The following is a 22,061-nucleotide window of genomic DNA, read 5'->3' on the forward strand; positions in this document are numbered from 1 at the left end:
TTTTATGACTATCTCGTATAAGGTTAATAAATTGAAATATACAGTAGGATATCTTATCTTAAATAATTTTCGCCTTGAATTTAAGATTATTTAAAATTGATTTTTTTTTATATAAATAATTTAAAAGGGTTATTTATATACATGAATATCTATGCAAATAAATAAAATTTAAGTGTCTTTTTGTAATATTAAAATAACCGCTTTTTACTAAATACATATCTAATAATAATCTACATACTAATATCATAAAGTTGAAGAGTTTGTTTGTTTGTTTGTTTCTTCAGAATTTTTCTTAAAAATTCTTTCAGTTTCTTTCAGAACCAACGAAGAATGTATTAAAATCGGGTTTTCTTTTCTTTGAGAGCTTCCGCTGCGTGCGCTGCGTAAACAGTTTAAGAGTGGGTTAAAGTTAGCGTTAGCCCAAAGTAACTATTCCACGAGAACGAAGTCGCGGGCAGAAGCTAGTGGATGTATATGTGGTACATATACAAAAATAACAGTTTATACATTTTTTGTCTGTCTGTTCGTTTGTTCCGGCTAATATCTGAAACGGCTGGACCGATTTTGATGGGACTTTCATTGAGATTTATGATGTTGTTAGGAGTAAATTAGGCTAGTTTTATTTTAGAGATTCATTTATTTTATAACTCTACGAACTGAACAATAACTTTTTTGTTAAATTCCACGGGGACGAAGTCGCGGGTACAGCTAGTTAATTAATAAAATTAAAAGCACAGTAAGTATATCGTAACGTTTAAATTAAATGTCATTTTGCTTTAATTATGAATGAATCAACGCTACCGGGAATTTTTTTACGTATTCAAGTAACTTAAACAAAACTTATTTATTTACTAAAAATATATATATATATATATAATTATTATTAGTTTTTGTTCTATTATATTGTTACTGAGCAGTATTATCATACTTCGAAGATTCAGCAATGCTTGAAGGCAGTCTTCGAGCAAAGCGTTCTGTCTGTTTATAGGTCCGGTGTCGAGACGTGAACACTGACGAAGGGACTACAAGTACTACCAGTCCATAACTGCGATAGGCTGAAGCTAGTATTATCATATTGTAGCACAATAATTAGACTAGTGTCATTGTTATTTAGGGTTAGATTCTTGTATGCAGAGGACCTGTGCTGTATCACCACCACCACCATCATCATCATCATCATCATCATCATCATCATCATCATCATCATCATCATCATCATCATCATCATCACCATCATCTATGCTGTATACGTTTCTTTTTTTATTCTATAAAGGTAGCAAACAATGATGGTAAGCGGTTACTTAACCTAACGCTTGCAACACATTTCAAGCGTGTAGCGACCCTATCTCGACTCCTGTCACTCCCGGAGCTCTGGCTACTTTACTCATTACCCTGGAACACAACACTGCTTGAGAGCAATATTATTTAGCTCTAATCTTTGTAAGGTTGACGTACTTCTCCGGTCGAGCTGCTGCAAACTTTGAGCACGATATGTTAGGCCTTGTTTATATTGTTATTTTTCTTTTCTTTTTAAGTAGACTCTTCATTCACTGTTCATTGCCCATAATCTATAGAGCAACATATAAAAATCGTCTGTTTGTATTTTTTTATTCAGACTCCAAGACAAACGACTAGGCTTTAGATTAAAAACCGAATTTTGAAGTTAGATAGGTTAGGGCTGTTTTTTTTTTGTAACCAAATTATGTCGATAAACAGTCTAATTTTATATTTAGATAGGTTAGGGTTATTTTTTATTTTTTTGTAACGAAATTATGCCGATAAACGGTCAAATTTTGAGCTTAGATAATTCGACGGTTCTTAATCGAAAGCCTTACCCAAACTACAGATGGATACTACCCTTGTTAAAATGAAACCCTTATCAAACCTTGGACAAATCGCAATAGCAAGTTTTAAGTTTTTACATAAAATTAAATATAATAAAATACATTTAATTAAACTAAAATTATACGCCCTGTCTTTTTCCGTTACATTTGTTATTTTTAGTAACTTTTAAAAATTGAACAAACAGTTCGCAGTTAGCTTATAATACATAGCAGCAGAACTTAATACACACACATTTCGCAGTTCTACCTTTTCTAGAAGTAGAGATATAAAAATGATGAAATTGATGCCTTATTGCAAATTCTAAGTACTTACGGCGAATTTCATACAATTATTATAATTTTTATTGTATATTTTTTCTCATTATAATATTTATCTGATGTATTTATGTAAAATATGAGTTCATTGTTACAATTATTATTGTGCTTTACCGGTATACTTGGATGATCACGGCGCCCCTTAAATAATCAAGTGCCACTATCATTAAATTAATTAATTCTTTTAATTTACACCAATTAGCAAAAAATTATCATGATTATATTTTCAATTTATTTTTATATATGAATAAAAACTTTTTCGTACTGTTCTTGAAAAATATTGTTACGTCAACGGTTGTATCACTATTGTGAAGAAAATGTTGTTAGTTTTTACGTGTCAATCTACGAATCATTCCGTTTTGATCTCCTACACGATCAACCTCTTTCTTCAAACTCCTACTTACGTTAAATAACTTATTCACATTATAATAAAACAAGTTCCAACAAGTTCAAACAAGTATTTTCCTGTGAAGGAGCTATTCACAGGAAAATATTATAGGCTATATTGTATTATGTCACTACTTACAAGTATCTATAGTGATACACGGAAATGATAATTCTTCTTCTTTAGCGTCGAAAATGGATAAACCGCGAAAAATGCTTCGTTTAATACGCGTAATTAAGTTAAGAGCTTATCGAAAATTCGCATAAAACGTATTCCTTCCTTACAACAACTTGTAAACGCTATCATACACGTGCGACCGACATTGTTGCTTTATACGTATTACTGGAAAATATTTATGGAAAACGCATAAGAACTATATCAATTTGAGAGTAAAGTGCGGAAATGTTTGCTTTTAAGTGATAATTATTGGTTATTCCTGCTAATCCGCGCAGTTTTATCTCGTTCATGTGCGATCCATTGTTTTTTTTTTTTATATCACTAGGTCGACAAAGCGTACGGCTCACCTGATGGTTAGAGATTATCGTAGCTTATAGACGTCTGCAACACCAGAAGCATCGCAAGCGCGTTGCCGACCCAATCCCCAAAGCCAGGAGCAGGAGCTCTGGTCACCTTACTCACCAACAGGAACACAATACTGCTTGAAAACAGTATTTTTAGTTGTGATTTTCTGTAAGCTCGAGATACTACCCCAGTCGGGTTGCTCCATATTTTGAGCAGGAAATTCCTGCTGTGCCCTACCTCAGTTGCTGTGCCCTACCTCAGTTGCTGATTCATTGACCCATCCGAAAATACTGGCGACGCTTGAGAAAGTTGTATGTCTAGTGTATTCTTCTGCTGGATTCGTTAACATGAGCTGCCCGTGACAATTTGCAGTCTACAATGAGCCCCAGATTCCTTAACTATGAATAACTGTGTGTGTATTTGTAAATCATCTGCATACAAATGGAAGGGAGAAGTGATAACACGAGAAACATTATTAATGAACACGGAAAATAGCAATAAAGTAACTTATCTCGAACTAATAATAAATTTATCTTTTACTTGGGTTGTCTGGAAGTAATGGGTAAATAACCATAAGTCCGCCTATTGCACTTCAGTGATTGTTCTTACACAGTCTGTAACTGTCTTAAGATATTTTTGATTTTTAAAATGTAGTTTTGGTGTTTAATAAAGTATAAATAAATAAATAATAAAATACTTTAATACAATGTAATAATATATTAATCATTATTCCCAATATCGTTTTAATTTTTTTTTTTTTTTTGTTGCAATGTCAGAAATAGTTGTCATACGTGGACAATGAACTTGGCGTCATCCCACTCTATCCTGTTACGAAATCCATAAAAAAGAGCAGGATAAAAATTATCTAAAAACTGAATATCACCCATTCATCTCTTATGGTCATATTGACCTTGTTAAGTTCTCATTCACCGATATTTCGCGGCACGATAACCCTCCTCTATAGGCCATCCCGCTGATAATAAACACGCAATTATATACAGCATGTAATGTATATATTTATGACTAGTATTTACATTTATACAAATTATAAATTATGATTTAATTAGATTCATATATATATATATACATTTGCAAATTTTATCCGCGACTTGGATGATTTCTTCCGAAGACGGGCAGGAGTGTCATCGGTACGACAAAGCCAACCCTGCGGTCACCAACCCGCCTGCCTAGCGTAATTACTATGGGCAACACATATGAGTTCACGTCATTTTTTTGCGCGAACTTGTGGAGGCATATGTCCAGCAGTGAACAGCTTTTGAACAGATAGGCTGAAGTGATGATGATGACGCGACTTGTATGATTTTACTATTTGTGATAATCGGAGTTTATTCTAAGGTTTGCGGGTTTTTTTTTTAAATTTTCTACCTCTATTTAAGTTTTAGAACGTAGATAACTTAGATTTAATCTTTATTGTTTTTTTTTATGAATATATTCCGTCCGCTTCCAAATTTACTTAGGCTTATCGGTTTGTTGAAGGTTTCGAAATTAATAAATTAATTTTGTAATCGCTTTTTTAAACAGCCCTTGTTTTTTTTATTTTACTATTTATTAAATCTATTTTAATAAATTTATCCTATATATCATATTTGTAGTATGTACATAACGATGTATGTAAACTGTGAACGTATGTAAAAGAATTTATCGTTCTCGCGTCTCGAAAACACTAAGAACTAAGAGCGATTCGATGTTAACGCAAAACAGATTTAAATTACCTCTTAAGGCCTTTTTATAAACCTACATGTACAAATACGACTACTCGTATATACAAAGCATTGTATACTTAATTATAAATACGTCGGTTATATTGTCAAAGTTTTTAGTCAAACTTATGGAGTTACGTTGCTTACCAGAATTGCTTTTGATGTAAAAAAATATTAATGTGTCTTATTGGTAAGTTTGTTTTTGTTTATAAAGGCAAAGAAGTATGTAAATAAGTATGTATGTATGTCTGTATGTTTGTTTGTATGTATGTATGTATATGTGCATGTAACTGTGTATGTAATTAAACATATATTATGTATTTTTATGTCACTATTTTGAATGTATATATTACAAAATAAGTATATGTTTTTTTAACCTTTTTGTTCAGTTATTTTTTACTTTATCACTATTGCGCTTATGAATCCCGCGGTAACATCATCTCTCACCACCATGGGTAGACTGGTAGAGATCTCTTATAGAGACAAGTTCACCCTTGCCAACATTCTTTGTAAAAATGATTTGTAATTATGTTTTTTTAAAAGTGCAATAAAGAATATATATAAGAAGTATAGAAAGAATACATGATATAGACACTCCTATGGTAAGTGGATACCCCGTCTGAACGCTACGAGAGAAATTGATAATAATAAATATAAAATTCAACATATCAAATTTACAAGAATCGTAACACGATTTCGTCTAAGTGCACAATATCTAACTCTCATCAGGGCCCAATATTTCGCGAACGGAAATACATATGGTATTCAAACTTTATCAGTAACGGTAAAGCTTGGAAGTTGATGATGATGATACTACTTATAACAACTACTGCTGTAACAGGTATTGTTCTGTACCTTGAAAATATTGTATAAATATTTTCCAAAGATAATCTATTCTTAGTATATTTATGATATATTATTTATTGTCCACCAGAAAAAATAAATAAAAAAACCACTGTCATCAAAATTTGTATGTGTTTTTCTTGTTCATTGAAATAAGAATTCCGAATTGATTTCCATAAACGCAATTTATTTTTTTAAATAAAACTTCTCTACCCACGCTTGACTTGGAGAGTAAGCTGAGAATGCGTGACGAGAGCGTTACAAAAGTGTGATCAGGCTGGGCGAACGGAGCAAGAGAGAGGTACAGCACACATTTTCTTTCTCTCTTTCTCTCATAGCCAGTTACGTTTTGTATATCGAAGACATAGTCAGGCCTATTGTGCAGGCCTATTGCTAAAAAAGTTTTACTTCAGTCGTGTGACGTAAAGCACACTCGTTTTTTATTCTTAATTTCTAAAACATCTATTAAATTTAATTTAAATCAAGTCATAAATTTCTTAGAAAATATTTTAAAATATGAAAAAACGATTACATTGTTATGAAAAAACGATTACATTGTAAAGAAAAAACCATTCGTTTGTTTAATATGAATACTTAATATAATTAAATAGCTGCCAGACATTTAAATGTGTACAGTATATAAACATTAACTACGTAACAAACGTAACTAAAATTTTATCGTTAAAATATGTATTCGCCGACCCCATTAAATTTCTATAAAAATTCTGTTGCTATGGAACTTTGCTCGTACAATTTACCATTCGATTATCGCTCTTATAACTATGTACTTAAAGTCCTACCTCTAGATATAAAATTTGTACAAAGTTTAGTAGATCAAATGTTCATAGAGAATAAGCATTATTTATTAAAATAATAATTGTGTTTGCTAGTAAACAAAAAAACCGACTTCAATGACATCGACAAGTAATACAACGTAAGTAGACGAAAAAAATTCAAAAACGCACTAGGCATCAATACAATTTTCGAAGGTTCCCCTTGATTTCTCTGAGATACCATCATCAGATCCTGGTTTACTTTTCATGGTACTAAACTTGGGATATTTCCTTTCCAACAAAAAAAATTTATCAAAATCGGTTCATAAACGACGAAGTTATACGCGAACATACATAAAAATATATATACGATCGAATTGAGAAACCTTCTCCTTTTTTGATGTCGGTTAAAGAGGAACAATATTAACAAAGGTGACATAACATTATTGTTTCATGTTCATTGTACTTTTTTTACAATTTTGTAACGAAGCATTTGAACAGAACAAGAGAAGATAAGTTGATTCGAAGGTCGAGTTGTGTTTGCTCTATTAATCTGCAAATATATCGTAAATAAATTAGTTTCTATTACAATTCTTGACATAACGTTTATGTAACACCACAAAATGTATGCGCCACAGGAGACTCATATGTAACCAATCGCCCAAGGCCTTAAGGGGGTGATAGACGTGCTAGTAAGTTCGCGAACTTGTGGCTCTACGACATTTTTCGCTAGTGTGTCACCCTAAGTACGCGTACTAAGTAAGTCCGTTGGCAAGTTTGAAATTTTGCTCGTGACCCGCCTGCGCTCGTGCGTGTGGCAGCACTACGAGCCACTAGCCACCAATTTTAACCCACTTCCAAAAAAGGAGGAGGTTCTCAATTCGATTCAGAACCTTAGAACTTTTGACTGGGTGGACCGATTTTCATGATTTTTTATTTTAATCAAAAGGTAGTGTATGTCGTGTTGTCCCATTTAAATTTGATTGCGATCGAATTAGCGGTTTTTGGGTTATATCTAATAATGCGTATTTACTTGAGTGTTTTTTCGCCTACCTACGATGTGCTACTTGTCGATGTAATTGAAGTCGGTTTTTTTAAATCACAATTATTTTTCGCTAGTCCGTGGACGCGCGATGCTTGTAGTGTAGGTATTTGTAATTTTTATTACTTTTGATTAAGAAATTACTCAAAATGAATTATTTCAGAACTTCGTATTTTTTGGTTTTTAAAATGTAATACGATAGAATTTCTAAATAACACAAAGCTTATTCTGTCTGTAATGAGTAAGCTTCACGTGTGTCACCGACGTCGAGCCGAGTAAGTTCGCGATCTTAAAAACCGCGTTCTTTAAGTTCGTACGTATATCACCCCCTTTACTCTTGTAGAGGCCTCGTAATTTTTACACAACGCAAAACATATAAAGGTTGCTTACCGTTTTTTCCGCTAATATTTAACATTTTACTTAAATAACATCATATAACTTCTGTTAATATACAGTCAAATAACTAATGCAAAGAACAAACAATATACACTTTCTGCCAGTCAAGGGCCTCGCAGTAACCGGTGCCCTAGGCCTTGCAAAGCCCAAGGTCACCATTATTGCGTAATTTCTTTTCTGTTATATTTAGTAGCATAATCATCAATTACACTTAATCTAATGAAACAAAAATATTAAGAGTAAAAAACAAATATTGTTTGTTATTATATTATCTAACAATCGCTTTGGTATAGTGGTGTGTGTAGTCGATAAAAACACCGACGGCTTGCGGGTTCGATACCCGCTTAAGATGGATATTTGTATTTGTACAAATATTTCCTTCCGATTTAGGTGTCTGTTCTTGTGGGTCTCCCCTCCGTGCCTCGGAGAGCACGTAAAGCTCTCCTGCCTGTTATCATCATAAATACCTGGTAGCGATCGTTACTCATTAGGGAACATATAACCCGCAGTAGAGCAGCATGGTGTATTAAGCTCCAATCTTTCTCCTACATGGAGATAGAGGCCTATGCTCTGCAATGGGATGTTACAGGCTGTATCATGAATCTTAAGTATATTATTAAATTTTTTAGTGGACCTAATGAAGATGTTATACGCTTTAAATTAACATTTACACAATCAAACGCATGCATATATGCATTAACCTCATTAACTGCCTCGTTAAGTGAGATCTTTTATAAATCCTATGGTTTTTTTTTTTATAAATAGTAAAGAATATCAAAATAATTTATACGGAACTGTCCGTAAGAACGTTAAAATTATTTAAAATTGTTTATCGCTAAAAGGTAATCTGCATAAAGGCTTACTGTCCACTGACAATGAGTTTAAAGTGTTACTTTATTTTAGATGTAGGTATTATTGTCTTTCTAAATAGTTAGCCATTTTAGGCTATCTTGAATAATTAATAGTTGATAGTTTAATTCAAAAATCATTCTTTACAACATGAATTATTTTAATATATTGCTATAAAAATTACAAGAAATAAATTGTATCAAAATTCCAGCTCATTTGAGTTCGTATTTTTTAGTTTAATATTGTGCTAATATTCATTTAAAAATGACAGTATCGCTATATATATAAATATTTATTATATAAAAAAGTAAATCAATCACTAATCATTTTAAAACTATTAAATTAATTAATCGATTTTAATTCAAAGTAAAAACTCGCCACATATTACTAGTTCTATCTCTATAAAATAATAAAAAAATATATATAGTCCTATAAATATGCCTTAAATGTGTATAATATACATATATGTATAATAAGTGTATAATATATAATAAATGTATATATTATATTATACAGACTAGTGCGAAATATAAATTTAATTTACCAATAGCAATGTCGAAGCGTTGTAAAAATTGATGTCGTTATTTTTAGTGGGCGGCGGGAACGACGACCTACGCTATTGCTAACCGCTGGCGGTAATCTGGCGGAATTTGTTACGTCGCTAGATTATTAGGTCAGTTGCGATCGTATCGTATCGTAGCGATTCTTTTATTTACTATCACGTCCATACGCCTAATTAACTTTACGAAATTACAGGCTTAAGGACAGCTTGTATTAAGTAATTGTTATTGATTATTTTAAGTATAAACTTCTTATATTATTACGCTTGAGTTTGTATTTGAAGTAAAATTATTTTGTTTGTAATATAAAACAAAAAACAAACATACAAATTACTGATTTTTAAATAAAACCCCGTTCCTAATACATACAAAGATCATCGTACAAACTGCTGTGTTGAGTCCGTAGATCACCTCATTTAATTATATCAAAAGCGACACCAATAAATGTCCAAGTACAGTCTGCCTGGTTATTGTTACCGTTACTGAAATAGCAGGAGCAAAACAACGTTGTCGAACCTATTCCCGACCTTCCACAGAAAAGCAACACTGCTTGATAGCAGAATTTTTATTCTGAGTGTTGGCTTCTGCAGTAAGGCAGCTTCGAAATATCCGAGCATGGTATTTCTTACTGTGACCTACCTCAATATGCCGTAGCTCTGTTCATTAATGAATCATGAATCCCTCTATATAAATGGGTATCTAGGTAGGTAAGTAGGTACTAGGCATCTAAGATTACCTTAATCTTTAGTAGTAGGTTTTATATCGACAAGTAGCCACGAAATAGCCGTAATAAGAATTCAATCCGGCCGGCCGGGGCTCGCGGTACATACATAATTATCGCCCATGTTAATTCCTATTGTTTGTTGGTTTGTCGTAAATCGTGAACGTGGACAATTAGCTGACTCTGTTCCCACGTCGCGCGTCGCATGCTCAACGCATTGTGAACTACCGACAGCACGAAAAATTTGATAGCATTGTTATTTAAAACAAACACACACACAAACGACTTTTAGAGGAACTTTTATAATAGATTTGTAACAATCCCATTTTTAACAAAAAAAAAAAAACAAACAACAACAAAATATATAATTATTACAATATTGATTTCACTAATATGCTACAAATTTTGGTTTCACAACCTCCAAATAGAAGTATCTGACAGTTAAAGTGGTGTTCGATTGTAAAGCAGAAAATAAATTATATAATTTTTATTTATTTGTTGGACAACGTTATATTTCAGGCTAAATGAAACTTACATTAATTGATGAAATTGTTCCTAAGACTTATACTCCCTGAAAAGTAATTAAAAACATTAAAGTTTGCACCACATGACCCTCCTTTTTTCGAAATCAGTAAAATTACCTCCCGTCCGTACTCAAGCGCAGTTTCATTTAAAACGATCATAATTATCTTGTTACATAGTGTAGGAGAATATTGTCACATCGTTGAGATTCCGCCCGCGTCCCTGATAACACACATTTCGTCTACAATTTAATATTCCGTCAAGATGGGGCTACGATTATAATTCATCGGCGATTCGTTTAACGACTTTGTTAACGGCGAATGACTTAATGATTGATTTCCGATTTATTAGTACGAGATCCTTGTGAGGCCGCACAGAAGTATATTAGGTTTAATCAGCAGGAGGTAGGCTACAAGCTTTGGATTCTCATAGGTGGCCAAAGCGAAGTTTAACTACCACTTTTTTTGGAAATAAAGCAAGGGAATCAAAACCTACAGGGTCAGGGAATTTGGTACGAAGCAACGTCAAGCACAGATAAAGAAAGAATTGCGAAAAGCATAAATTTTTAGTTACATCCTAAAATAAAAATATTTTTATAATTTTGTTTTACGGAACCCTCTGTGCACGAGTCCGACTCGCACTTGGCCGGTTTTTCTTTTGAACCTTAATTTAATAACATAAATGGTTAAAGCTTTTGCTCTTAAGGGTAACCTACTCACAATTTTTGTATTAAATGCAGAAATGGTATAAATACCATTTCTAAATACTAACAATAAACTTTTATCAATGATTATTATATAATGTATTTTCCTAAGTTACGTTCTACTTTTCTTTACATTATTACTAAACCTTCGATCCTGTTAAATTTGAAATGACATAAACAAATTTAGAATTACTTTTGAATCTCTTTGTTTTTAATAGTAACAGGGGATCAATTATTATTATCGAACAAAACAATTGACAATTTAAAAACAATTTTGTTAAAATTTAAAGTATTCGAACAATTACAATGATTGTTTTTACTATAAGTTTATCTTGCACATCAGTTACTAATTGAGCATCAGAAATTCTAGCAGCAGGAGACAAATTAGGGCCTTTGCCTAACAGGTGGCGAATAAAAATATACATCATAAATGAAATGGAATTTAACACTTAAAAATAGAATTATATCAAAAACTATTATCTGGATACATTTATTACAAGGTAAATTATCTGAAATGTTCTCAGCAAATGGTGAAACCGTATATTGATGTAGTTTTTATAAAAGTAACTCTTATAATAATTTTATCTCAAAATCTAGTAACAGAAAAGTACTTGCAACAATATTTGATAGATTACTTTCAACAATTATTGTAAAGACTACTCACACATATACACATTAATAAAATACATACAGAATTCAAATACACACACATAAAAACATGTTTATTTTTGATAAGATAACACTCAAGTATTTTGCGACTTCTAGTCGACAATTTCGACACAAAACGTGTCGGCGCCGTGGCTTAGTTGGTTAAAGCGCCTGTCTAGTAAACAGGAGATCACGAGTTCGAATCTCGTCGGGGCCTTCGTTGTAGCAAATTGCATTTTGCTTTTTTGTTTTGATTTTTTCCTTTTTGGTTTTTGTTTTGACTTTTTTTGTATATTTTCGGAGAAAAGTAATTCTGTAATACTATTTTCCTTTAAATGGAATTTTAATAACATCCAAATAAAACATAGACATTTTAAATGAAAAATATGGCTCTCTGACAACCCGTAGAGTCCATCCTCCATCTACCTATTCTCATAAACAATAGCTTATTTGTATATAAGTAACTAGCTGACCCGGCGAACTTCGTATCGCCTAACACAAACTTTATCGTATGGTATTAAAGTTCAAATTGACTTTTAAATACATATCTTTTGTATGGGAGTATAGAAAAGTGTTGTTTTTAGACTTTTTCAGGAAATTTATTTTTATTTTTTTTAGAATTTTTCTCTCCGTAAGAACCATCCTCGTACTTCAAGAAATATTTTAAAAAAAGAATTAGCGAAATCGGTCCAACCGTTCTCGAGTTTTGCGCTTAGAAACACATTCAGCGACTCATTTTTATATTATAGATATAAACATTTTTATAATTGAAAAATAAGAATATGCTAATTATTAGGACTACTTCAACCTACGTCCGCCGTGTTTATTAGATGCAAATTAATGATCAGTTCTTTTTTTAACCCACTTCCAAAATGAAGGAGGTCCTCAATTCGACTTTATGTTTTTTATGTACGAATATGTTGCCACAGAACTTTTTACTGGATGGACCGATTTCGATGATTCTTTTTTTAATCGAAAGGAGGTAGTTGCCATGTGATCCCATTTAAATTTAACTTAGATCTGAAAAGTACTTTTCGAGTTATATCTAATCATGCGTTTACTTGAGTAATTTTTGTTGTCAATCTAAATCTATTATCCCTCATAACATTTTACTGGTTGTACCGGTTTTGATAATTCTTGTTTTAATCGAAATCTAATATTTGCGTTGTAGTCTTATTTCAATTTTATTGAGATGTGATGACTACTTTTTAAGTAATCTTTCATAACGCGGTCTTATGTACAATTTTTTTGCCTTTTTATGTTATATTAGTTTTCGATGTAATTTAAGTCGGTTTTTTTGTTCGTTTGCGAGCAAACACGATTACTTGATGTATTATGTATAAGTATGTGTGAGTGGTTGTACACATGTGCGTACAGATGTACGAATGGTTGTATATAAAACAAATAAATAAATAGTACAATTCACGAAGCACCTTTCTACCTGCGTTAGACAAAGCCGTCAAGCTTTTGTATAGTACAATGTACTACAAGATGAAACGTTTGGCGGTTTCTATCTACTCGAGCTTGTGCACTTTTAAATTGTAATTATATTTACTGCACTGTTTATAACATCAATACTATTTTTTTCTGTGAATAAAAAAAAAATAATAATAATCTATTCCTTGCGGGTTGATCACGCTTTAGAATTTTAATTTCGTTAGATAAAAAAGCCGAGATTAGCCTAGATTTATTGCTGAAATTTTTAATTTAGGTACTTTACAAATTATCGATGTTTAAGAAGGGGGAAAAAGTTTATTTATAATAGGGCGTAAACTGTTTTGGTTAAACATTCAGTTGTATCAATTGAATTCATCCCGTATCTATTTCATAAGGGTGTCACGTGCTACCACGCCAAAGTCTTCAATGGGACTGCCCAGTACCACAAATGACAGACTTAAGCACTGACTCAAGGCTTCCAAACTGTACTCTATGTTAGTATGTATGTATTTTAATTGCACTTTTTATATAAAAAATACAAAATGCCAAAAAAAATGAAGAAGGACAAGAAAAAGGAAAAAGAATCCGTTGATGTTCTTTAACAAGAAATAGGCACAAACCAAAAAAATAAGTTCTGTTACATATAATAAAAAATGTATTACACAAACAGAGTTAAATAGAGTAGGAATTTGTTGTTTTAAGCTTAGAACTAGGAAAACATTTCCAAGCGTCGAATGTAATAAATTCTAGTATTTATGTTAGGCCAACGTTTTCCTTTGTTAAGATATTCAATACCTCATTAATCATAGCATCTAGAATTGAAAAGGTTAAACTGAAAGGTCAGCCCGAAGGACTAGTTGTGAACATAGTCTTTTGTAGCGAGAATTTTATGCTATTAAAATATTTTTATTACTAGCCTACTTTACTACTACTTTTCCTGCGTTTTGTATACGATATTGTAGGAGTCTAAAATACACACACACACACACACACACACACACACATAAGCCTATCGAAGTCCACTGCTGGACATAGGCATCCACAATTTCGCGCCCAAAATGGCGTGAACTCATGTATTTTGCCCATAGTCACCACTCTGGGCAGGCAGGGTTGGTGACTCTAAAATATTTTTTATTTATTTATTTTTTAGTCTTAAATAAATGTGTGATAAAGATGTTTATTTATTGAATCTGAAACATATACATGAGAGAGACTACCATAAAAACAATCCAGATATTTTTAAACAGATGAATATTGTTAGAATGCGAATTCTTGTCGTATTTAAAATATTCTATTTTCAAATAATTATTTTTTGCCAGGTATTTAATTTACAAAAGCCAAAGATAATATAGCAGTCAACAACAGCAGTCGAGTAATTGGAGTTGGGTATTTATTTTTCGTTAAATTTCTAAAAAAAATATGATTTAAGATAATATCTGATAAATTTTATGTTAAATTTAGTGTAACTTAACGTTTAATTTATTTTCATTCTTGTTTTTGCTATAGGTATTCTTTTTTTTTAAATCTATTTATAGACGGCCAGTTACAATATTATTATATTTTAATTAAATTAAATATGATTTTCTGAATGTAAATTTTATGTACTTCTTATTATGATTTTATAACATAATTTACAGACGATGTAAATCAAATATTTGAATAGAACAACCACTTTATAATGAAATTAAATTAATCAAAAAGTTTATCGAAGGTTTTATACTGTAATAATATGCTTTATATTCGCTCGTGTGTTGTTAAATTAAAAGTTTACTGTTAAATTTTGATTATTTTAGTAGATAATCTATGAATACGAAAAAGAAAATATTTGATGTATTTTGTAAACATAAAAATTGTGATAGCAAGGTTAAATTTAACGAAAAATAAAGGTCAAATAAAATAAAATACATGGTTCTTTTTTGAAAATTTAAATATTTTTAAATTAGAGTATTTTATGTATTCTGTATACTCCATATATACATATATGGAGTATATAGAATGTACTTACGTATGTATGTATGTACAGTATATACTTAGTAACTGAAGATCGCGTGCGATTGCGCTGTCCAGCAGCGGCTCGACAAAAAGTCGGAATGTTGCAACAATGTTGCCGTAATGAGATTCGTGGGTGTTGCCAGTGTCCAATAAATTAAATGAATATGTATCGCAACGATTGCCCACAGCGCTCATAAGGCTTCACCCGAAGATAAGATGGGGTATTATACGCGCTCAGAGCTGGGTAGTTTATTTCATGACCGGTAAAATCGCTACTTTTAAGCGGAAGATATAGCACTGTCCTGTCTTTTCAACTACACTCGATTACTAAAATCTTTTCGTGTTAAGATTGTATTTTCTCGGAAACGAAAAAAAAAACCGGCTATGATTTCCATCTACAAGTAATAGAATTAGAAGTCAAATGCGCATTATTAGGACTAACTGCAAAAATACTCGTCACATCTCAAACAAATTTAAATGGGACTTTTAGATTCGAATATATATAAAAAATCATTAAAATTGGTATACCAAGTTATACTTATATATGTATATATGGTAAATATAACACAAATAAAAATAAAGTCGAATTGGGAACCTTTCCTTTGTTCCTCATTGATTAACAGTATTGGTGGCGCGGGTATACGAAATTCTAAGCGGCGATTTAGTGGACTGTATATTTGTTTGTTTGCTCGATCCCACAGGTAAATGGGACGTAGGGACTTTGGAATTATGGAGGAAGGGAAACTGACCTTTGCAAGCTTCTTCTTAAATGGCCGCCACCGTTGTCCTTCGGGCACACGACGAGCGCAGTAACACTTTGTCCAGGGCTGATACAGTCTTCTTCCCTTCACTCACACAACTCCCAAAGCGGATAATTATAGATTTACGGTAGGCAATATTAATCAGACGGCACAAAATTACGTAGGTTTACAAAACAAATTAGCGGGCGCGGCGCGGTGCATTCGATGCGTTATTATATATTGACAGTAAAAGGTCCGAAGAAAAAAACGAAGATCCACGACGTCACTCGATGAGTTTACGAATTGATGCACAGCTATAAAGTTGCACTTGCAATGTTCACTATAGGTCAGGGGATAGATAGCGGGCGGGATTTTCAAACGGATTGTGGATCGAGCATTATTTATTTCTAGATTTATTAAAGTTAACGCGCTGGCGCGTCCATGCCCCCGGGGTTGAAGTGCTACCTTCAAAGAAACTACGACGCGGAGTTTACGAGATTTAGAAACAAAATACGAAATCTAATCTAAATTATTATGACTAATAAAACCAAATAAGAATAACCTAACCTAACCTACGCGGAATGACTACAACTAATTACTGTTTAGGTAGTGGACAAAGACGCACTACAGGACGCAAATACGTTCCTGTAGCGGTACGAACGCGAACAATACGCGTGACACCATTCGATCCAGGGAAGACTTCCTCAACTACCCCTAACGGCCAGTGAAGTGGCGGTGCATTATCGACTATAATTATTACCACATCCCCCTTAGCGATCGGATTGGTTGGAGTGTTCCATTTATTTCGAGTCTGTAGCGTATGTAAGTAGTCAGCCTTCCATCGTTTCCAGAACGACTGAACAAGTTTATCGATCAATTCTTGACGCGAAAGCAAATGTAACGGACCTTCTTCTATCTCCTGAGCCGGTAAGTATTTTAAAGGGGTGAGGGTGAGAAAGTGAGCCGGTGTCAACGCGAGAGATTCCGATGGATCGTTCGATAGTGTGCGGCACAATGGACGAGAGTTCATGACTGCCTCGATTTGAGCAAGCACAGTACTGAACTCCTCCAAGGTCAGAATTTGGTCGCCTATCACGCGATATAAATGAGCTTTGAGACTTTTAATGTTGGCCTCCCAATTGCCACCAAAATGACAAGCAGTTGGAACGTTCAGTGACCATTCGATGCGGTTTTCTGCAAGTATGTGACCAAATTCAGACCTGAAGTGTTTTGACATTAAAAAGTCGTGCAATTCAGATAGCGTGCGCTTGGCACATACGTAATTCGTCGCATTATCAGAGTGCACGCAAGCGACGAGGCCTCGGCGCGCCTGAAAGCGTTTAAATGCTCCGAGGAAGCTAGGTGTGCTTAAATCGCTCGCAACTTCTATATGTACAGCGCGAGTGGTTAAGCACACGAATAGACAAACGTATGCCTTTGCTGGTCGAATTCCGCGGCCGCGAGATATAGTCACTTTAAAGGGGCCTGCGTAATCAGTGCCAGTGTGCAAAAAAGGCTTAACGGCCGGCGTAACTCGACACGAGCGGTGATCTGCCATTTCCGGAAAATTTGGTTTAGCGCGGAGTCTAAAGCAGGGTAGACATTTGTGTACCCGGCTTCGAATTAAATTGCGAGCGGATAAAATCCAATATCTCTGACGGAGTATGGACATCAACAAATCTGGACCGGCATGGCAATTGACTTTATGATGATAATCAACCAGAAGATCTAATATATGACCCTTTCGCGGCAGAATGATCGGATGTTTTGTATCGAAGCTTATATCGGCGTTTCTCAAACGACCTCCAACTCTTATGATTTTATCCTGAAGGAAAGGTTTGAGGCGTTGAAACGTTGGGCTGCAATATTTGCCTGATTGTAAATTGGCAATTTCGTTTGCGAAGTAAGAGTGCTGTATTTCACGCAAAATCAAATTTTCAGCGTAATCCAGATCCGACGCAGTCACTGTTTCACGACGCGGTAGCAGCTTAGCGAAACGACAAACGTAAACTACACAACGTAAAAACTTCGACCATGATGAGAAGCGATCTGCGAGCGAAATTATTAGATTTCCTTCGCTGCCTTCTGCAGCGAGAAGAACATGTTTCTTTTCTTCCGGAGGCTGTGACACCGTGGAAGGATTGAAAGCGGTAACAGGCCAAAGATTTGGATCCGTTTCAAGCCACTCAGGGCCAGAGAACCAAAGCGGGTGATCAATTATTTGTGCGGGTGTAAGACCTCGCGACAAACAATCGGCGGGATTTTCAGTGCCTTGCACATGGAAAAAAGTTTGAACGGGAAACTGATTTTGAATTTTGGTGACCCTGTTGGCCACGAAAGTATCCCAACGATGAGGTGAAGAATGCACCCAGCACAATGCCACCGTTGAATCCGAAAAAGCGAGAATGCGGTCGATATTAATGCGGTTGTTGCAGGCTTCAACTACCCTTGTAATTAAGCTGCTTAGTGTAAGGATCGCACAAAGCTCCAATCGCGCTAGTGATACGACTTTACGAGGCGAGACTTTGGATTTAGCAGTTATCAAAAATACTGCATTCCTGCGAAGGCCTCTGCCGTCTTTTACGTGGAAGTAAACTACTCCTCCATAGGCCTTTTCGCTCGCGTCCGCGAACCCCACGATTGTTACGATATCACCAGTGACGATGCCTACATGCCGCGGAATTTTCAATTCACTTAGCGAGGGTAGTTCCTTCTTGAAACGGGACCACTGTTCAATAATATGTTCAGGAGGTACATCATCCCAATCACATTCGCACAACCAAAGTTGTTTGATAAGAAGCTTTGCGTATAAGACGACGGGAGCAACGAAACCCATGACGTCCCATATTCTAGCGACACATGACAAAATTGTACGTTTAGTACATGATTTAGCGGGAACACTAATCTTAAGACTGAGATAGTCTGTAGCGGGTGACCAACATAAGCCGAGTACCTTATGTGGTTCAGAATCGTCGAATTCTTTAACTGCGGAAAGACGATGAGACAGCGGAATTGCGTTTAAAACCTTTTGTGAATTACTCATCCACTTCACAAGGTCAAACTGACCAGCTTTCAGGAGAGCAATCACTTCGGCAGCGGTGGAGATAGCATCGTGTTCACTATCGACGCTGTAGACGAAGTCGTCCATATACAACCCCGTATCTACGGTTTCTTTAGCGCGTGGGTATGAAGCACCTTCATCTAAAAGGAGTTGCTTCACTGTACGCAGAGCATGAAACGGACTTGACTTAAGTCCGAAACAAACGCGGTTAAATTCATAAACCTTTAAAGGTTCTTGCGGGGAAAAGCGATACAAAATGCGTTGAAACCTTCGATCGCATGGACGAATTCCAATGCAAAGGAACATTTGACGAATGTCAGCGGAAAGAGCGATACCATATAAGCGGAAATTAACGATAATATTGAATAAGTTGCCCTGCAGATTCTGACCATTGTACAGAATGTCATTGAGGGAAACTTGTGTGGTTGTCTTGGAACTAGCGTCCAGAACCACGCGCAATTTAGAGGTCAACTTGTCTTCCCTTATGACCCCATGATGCGAAATTGTGTACGATGGCAAACTCTGCGTTGCCTCCGTGTCCGGGGATGCGCGGGAGATATATCCTTTGTCTAGGTATTCCAGGATCACGCTGTCGTAGGCCTCTTTAAGCTTAGGCGACGCTAACATTTTGCGCTCTAAGCAAAAGAAGCGGGTTTTAGCCTTTTTAAGAGAGTCGCCTAACGACAGTACGTCACCCTTAAAAGGGAGTGCGACCATGTACCGTCCGTCCGCTTCGCGAGTGGTCGTGTTGCTATAAATTTCTTCACACGCCGTGTCGTCTGGACTTAATGCTTTCGGTGCGTTCACCTCTTCCATCTGCCAAAATTTACGCACGGCAGTCTCTAGGGGATCTGTAGCACAACAGTAAGAAACCGTCGCGCAACTGTCAACACGAACAGGAGCAGAGCCGACGATAACGTAGCCTAACACCGTTTCCAGAGCTAGCGGCGAGGTAAGATCAGATTGACCTTGAACCTTACGTGACAACAAGAGATGCGGAAATATTGAGGCTCCAACCAGCAGATCAATGTCTCCTGGAATGAAGTAAGTGTCGTCTGCCAAAGGTAAATTATTGAAATTTATTAAATTCGCAATATCTACGGGGACTGTGGGCAAGCGTTCTGTGACCTTGTCTACAACGAGCGAGTCTATGTCGAAACAAACGCTGAGATCGAACCTAGAAAAGAACCTTATCGAAACTGAACCTTGAATCGGTTTGGTTGTACCTCCAATCCCTTTAACTACCGAACAGCTTGGATTCTTACTTGCTTGTAACCCTAAGCGTTCGCATAAACTACGACTGACGAAGTTACTCTGTGAAGCACTGTCCAATAATGCGCGCACAGAATATTCTTTCCCTTTGGCATCGAAGACAATAACGCGTGCGGTGGCGAGCAGCACCGTAGTTGGTGAGCGAGAAATATTAGAACTCGACAATGAACAAATCGATACGTCATTGGAGCGTGCGGGTGAATCCGAAGATTGTGACTTACTGGTGTCGTTGCCAGCAGTGCTGGTAGTAGCAGGATGGTGCACGGTAGCACCGGGCGCCTTCTGCGAAGGAGTGGCACTAGAAGACGCAGAATTTACAAATGCGGAATTTGCGGAATTTACATTGGCGGAATTCCTGTGGATCATACTGTGATGAGGAGATGCACACCAGCGACACCGCGACTTACTGGAACAAGAAGCTAGCCGGTGGTTCCCAAAACAATTTATACAAAGGTTGTTCGCCTTAACAAACTTGAAACGATCTTCAACAGACATCTTATGAAAAGCGGAACAATTATAAAGATGCTCGTGTTGTAAATTACAGAGCGAGCAGAAAGTCTGTACAGGCGTAGTCGCGGTAGTGGTATATGTATGCGTCGACTTGGGCGGTTTGTGTGGCTTAGAAGCCGTATCCGCTTTTCGTTCAACACCTTTCGGAACATCCTGTTTCCCAGAAGTGCGTTGTAATACCTTAATGTGTTCGCGGAGGAAAGCAACAAAATCGTCATACAAAGGTATGTCGCTATTATGTTTATTTAACTCGAAGAGGCGGACAGTTTCCGGATCTAACTTCTTTTGAGCGAGATATAAAAATAAGAAGTCAGCCAGATTATCTAAATTTAAATTTTTAAGCGCGGCAACCGACGATGCAAAAGTGTCCAAAAAATTTTCAAGGTTGGTCGGAGTCGCGTTTGACATCGCCTTAATATTATAAATTTGATCTAAGTACGAAGTTGCCAAAAAACGTTTATCTTCAAATTTATCAACTAACGTTTTGAAAATTAGTTGATAATTTTCCGCGGATGGCGTGATTCCAGCGCAGGCCAATTTGGCCTTTCCGGATAATTTCCCCATAAGGTAGTATAACTTTTCGGCGTCGGTAAGAGTCTGGTTCTCATGTATGATTGTTTTGAAGTTTGTATAAAACAGACTCCATGCCTTCAAGTCGCAACCATCGAACGATACCAATTGAATCGGAGGTAAGTAAGGTTTCAGTCTTCGCGGGTCATCATCCTTTGCAATTTTATCACCTCCCGTATACTCAGAGACTAAACGCTTAACTCGGCTGTATAGGCGTTCAAATGACGTTAGGCTACCGAACTCCGGTTTCACTGAAGGGTTTAGCAATAATAAGCGACTGTTATAGTCTTCCACTATTTTGTTAAATTCGGAACGCAATGTGTCTATGTTAGAACTAGCGTCGAGGAAGTCCTCCCGTAATGAAGGTCTAGTAGTAACATTTTTTGACATATCAAAAATTTCTTGTAGATAACTAAATATCGCATTGCGTTTTTGCTCCATTATAACTAATTGAGTATCAAAACTACTCTTATTTTCGGAATCCTCTGTCGTTTTGTTACTCTTTGACATGTTTACTAAGTACTAAGAAACGAAATATAACGATTGTAAGTTTTAAAAATTATTCTAATACGCGAGTAATGTTTGTTACGGCGTAAAGTTATTACTTATTAGTTAAGTAGCTAAAGTTATAAACT

At 35.3% G+C, this 22,061-nt stretch overlaps 1 protein-coding gene and 1 non-coding gene across 2 annotated transcripts; one reads left to right on the forward strand and one right to left on the reverse strand.

Moving 5' to 3' along the window:
• The first annotated feature begins 11,987 nt into the window (after nt 1-11,987).
• Trnat-agu lies at nt 11,988-12,061 on the forward strand. Its single transcript has one exon. It is a non-coding gene; the product is annotated as a tRNA-Thr (tRNA).
• A 4,547-nt stretch (nt 12,062-16,608) lies between these two features.
• On the reverse strand, nt 16,609-21,936 carry LOC123659825. Its single transcript, XM_045594995.1, has one exon. It carries the CDS (start codon nt 21,934-21,936, stop codon nt 16,609-16,611), a length of 5,328 nt encoding a protein of 1,775 aa, XP_045450951.1.
• Between the last annotated feature and the right edge of the window lie 125 nt (nt 21,937-22,061).

Source organism: Melitaea cinxia, chromosome 14 (assembly GCF_905220565.1).
Source record: "Melitaea cinxia chromosome 14, ilMelCinx1.1, whole genome shotgun sequence".
NCBI classification, from domain to species: Eukaryota; Metazoa; Arthropoda; class Insecta; order Lepidoptera; family Nymphalidae; genus Melitaea; species Melitaea cinxia.

Bases quoted from the DNA above. Each gene is read 5' to 3' on its own strand.
- LOC123659825 (XM_045594995.1), bottom strand. From the start codon at position 21,936: ATGTCAAAGAGTAACAAAACGACAGAGGATTCCGAAAATAAGAGTAGT.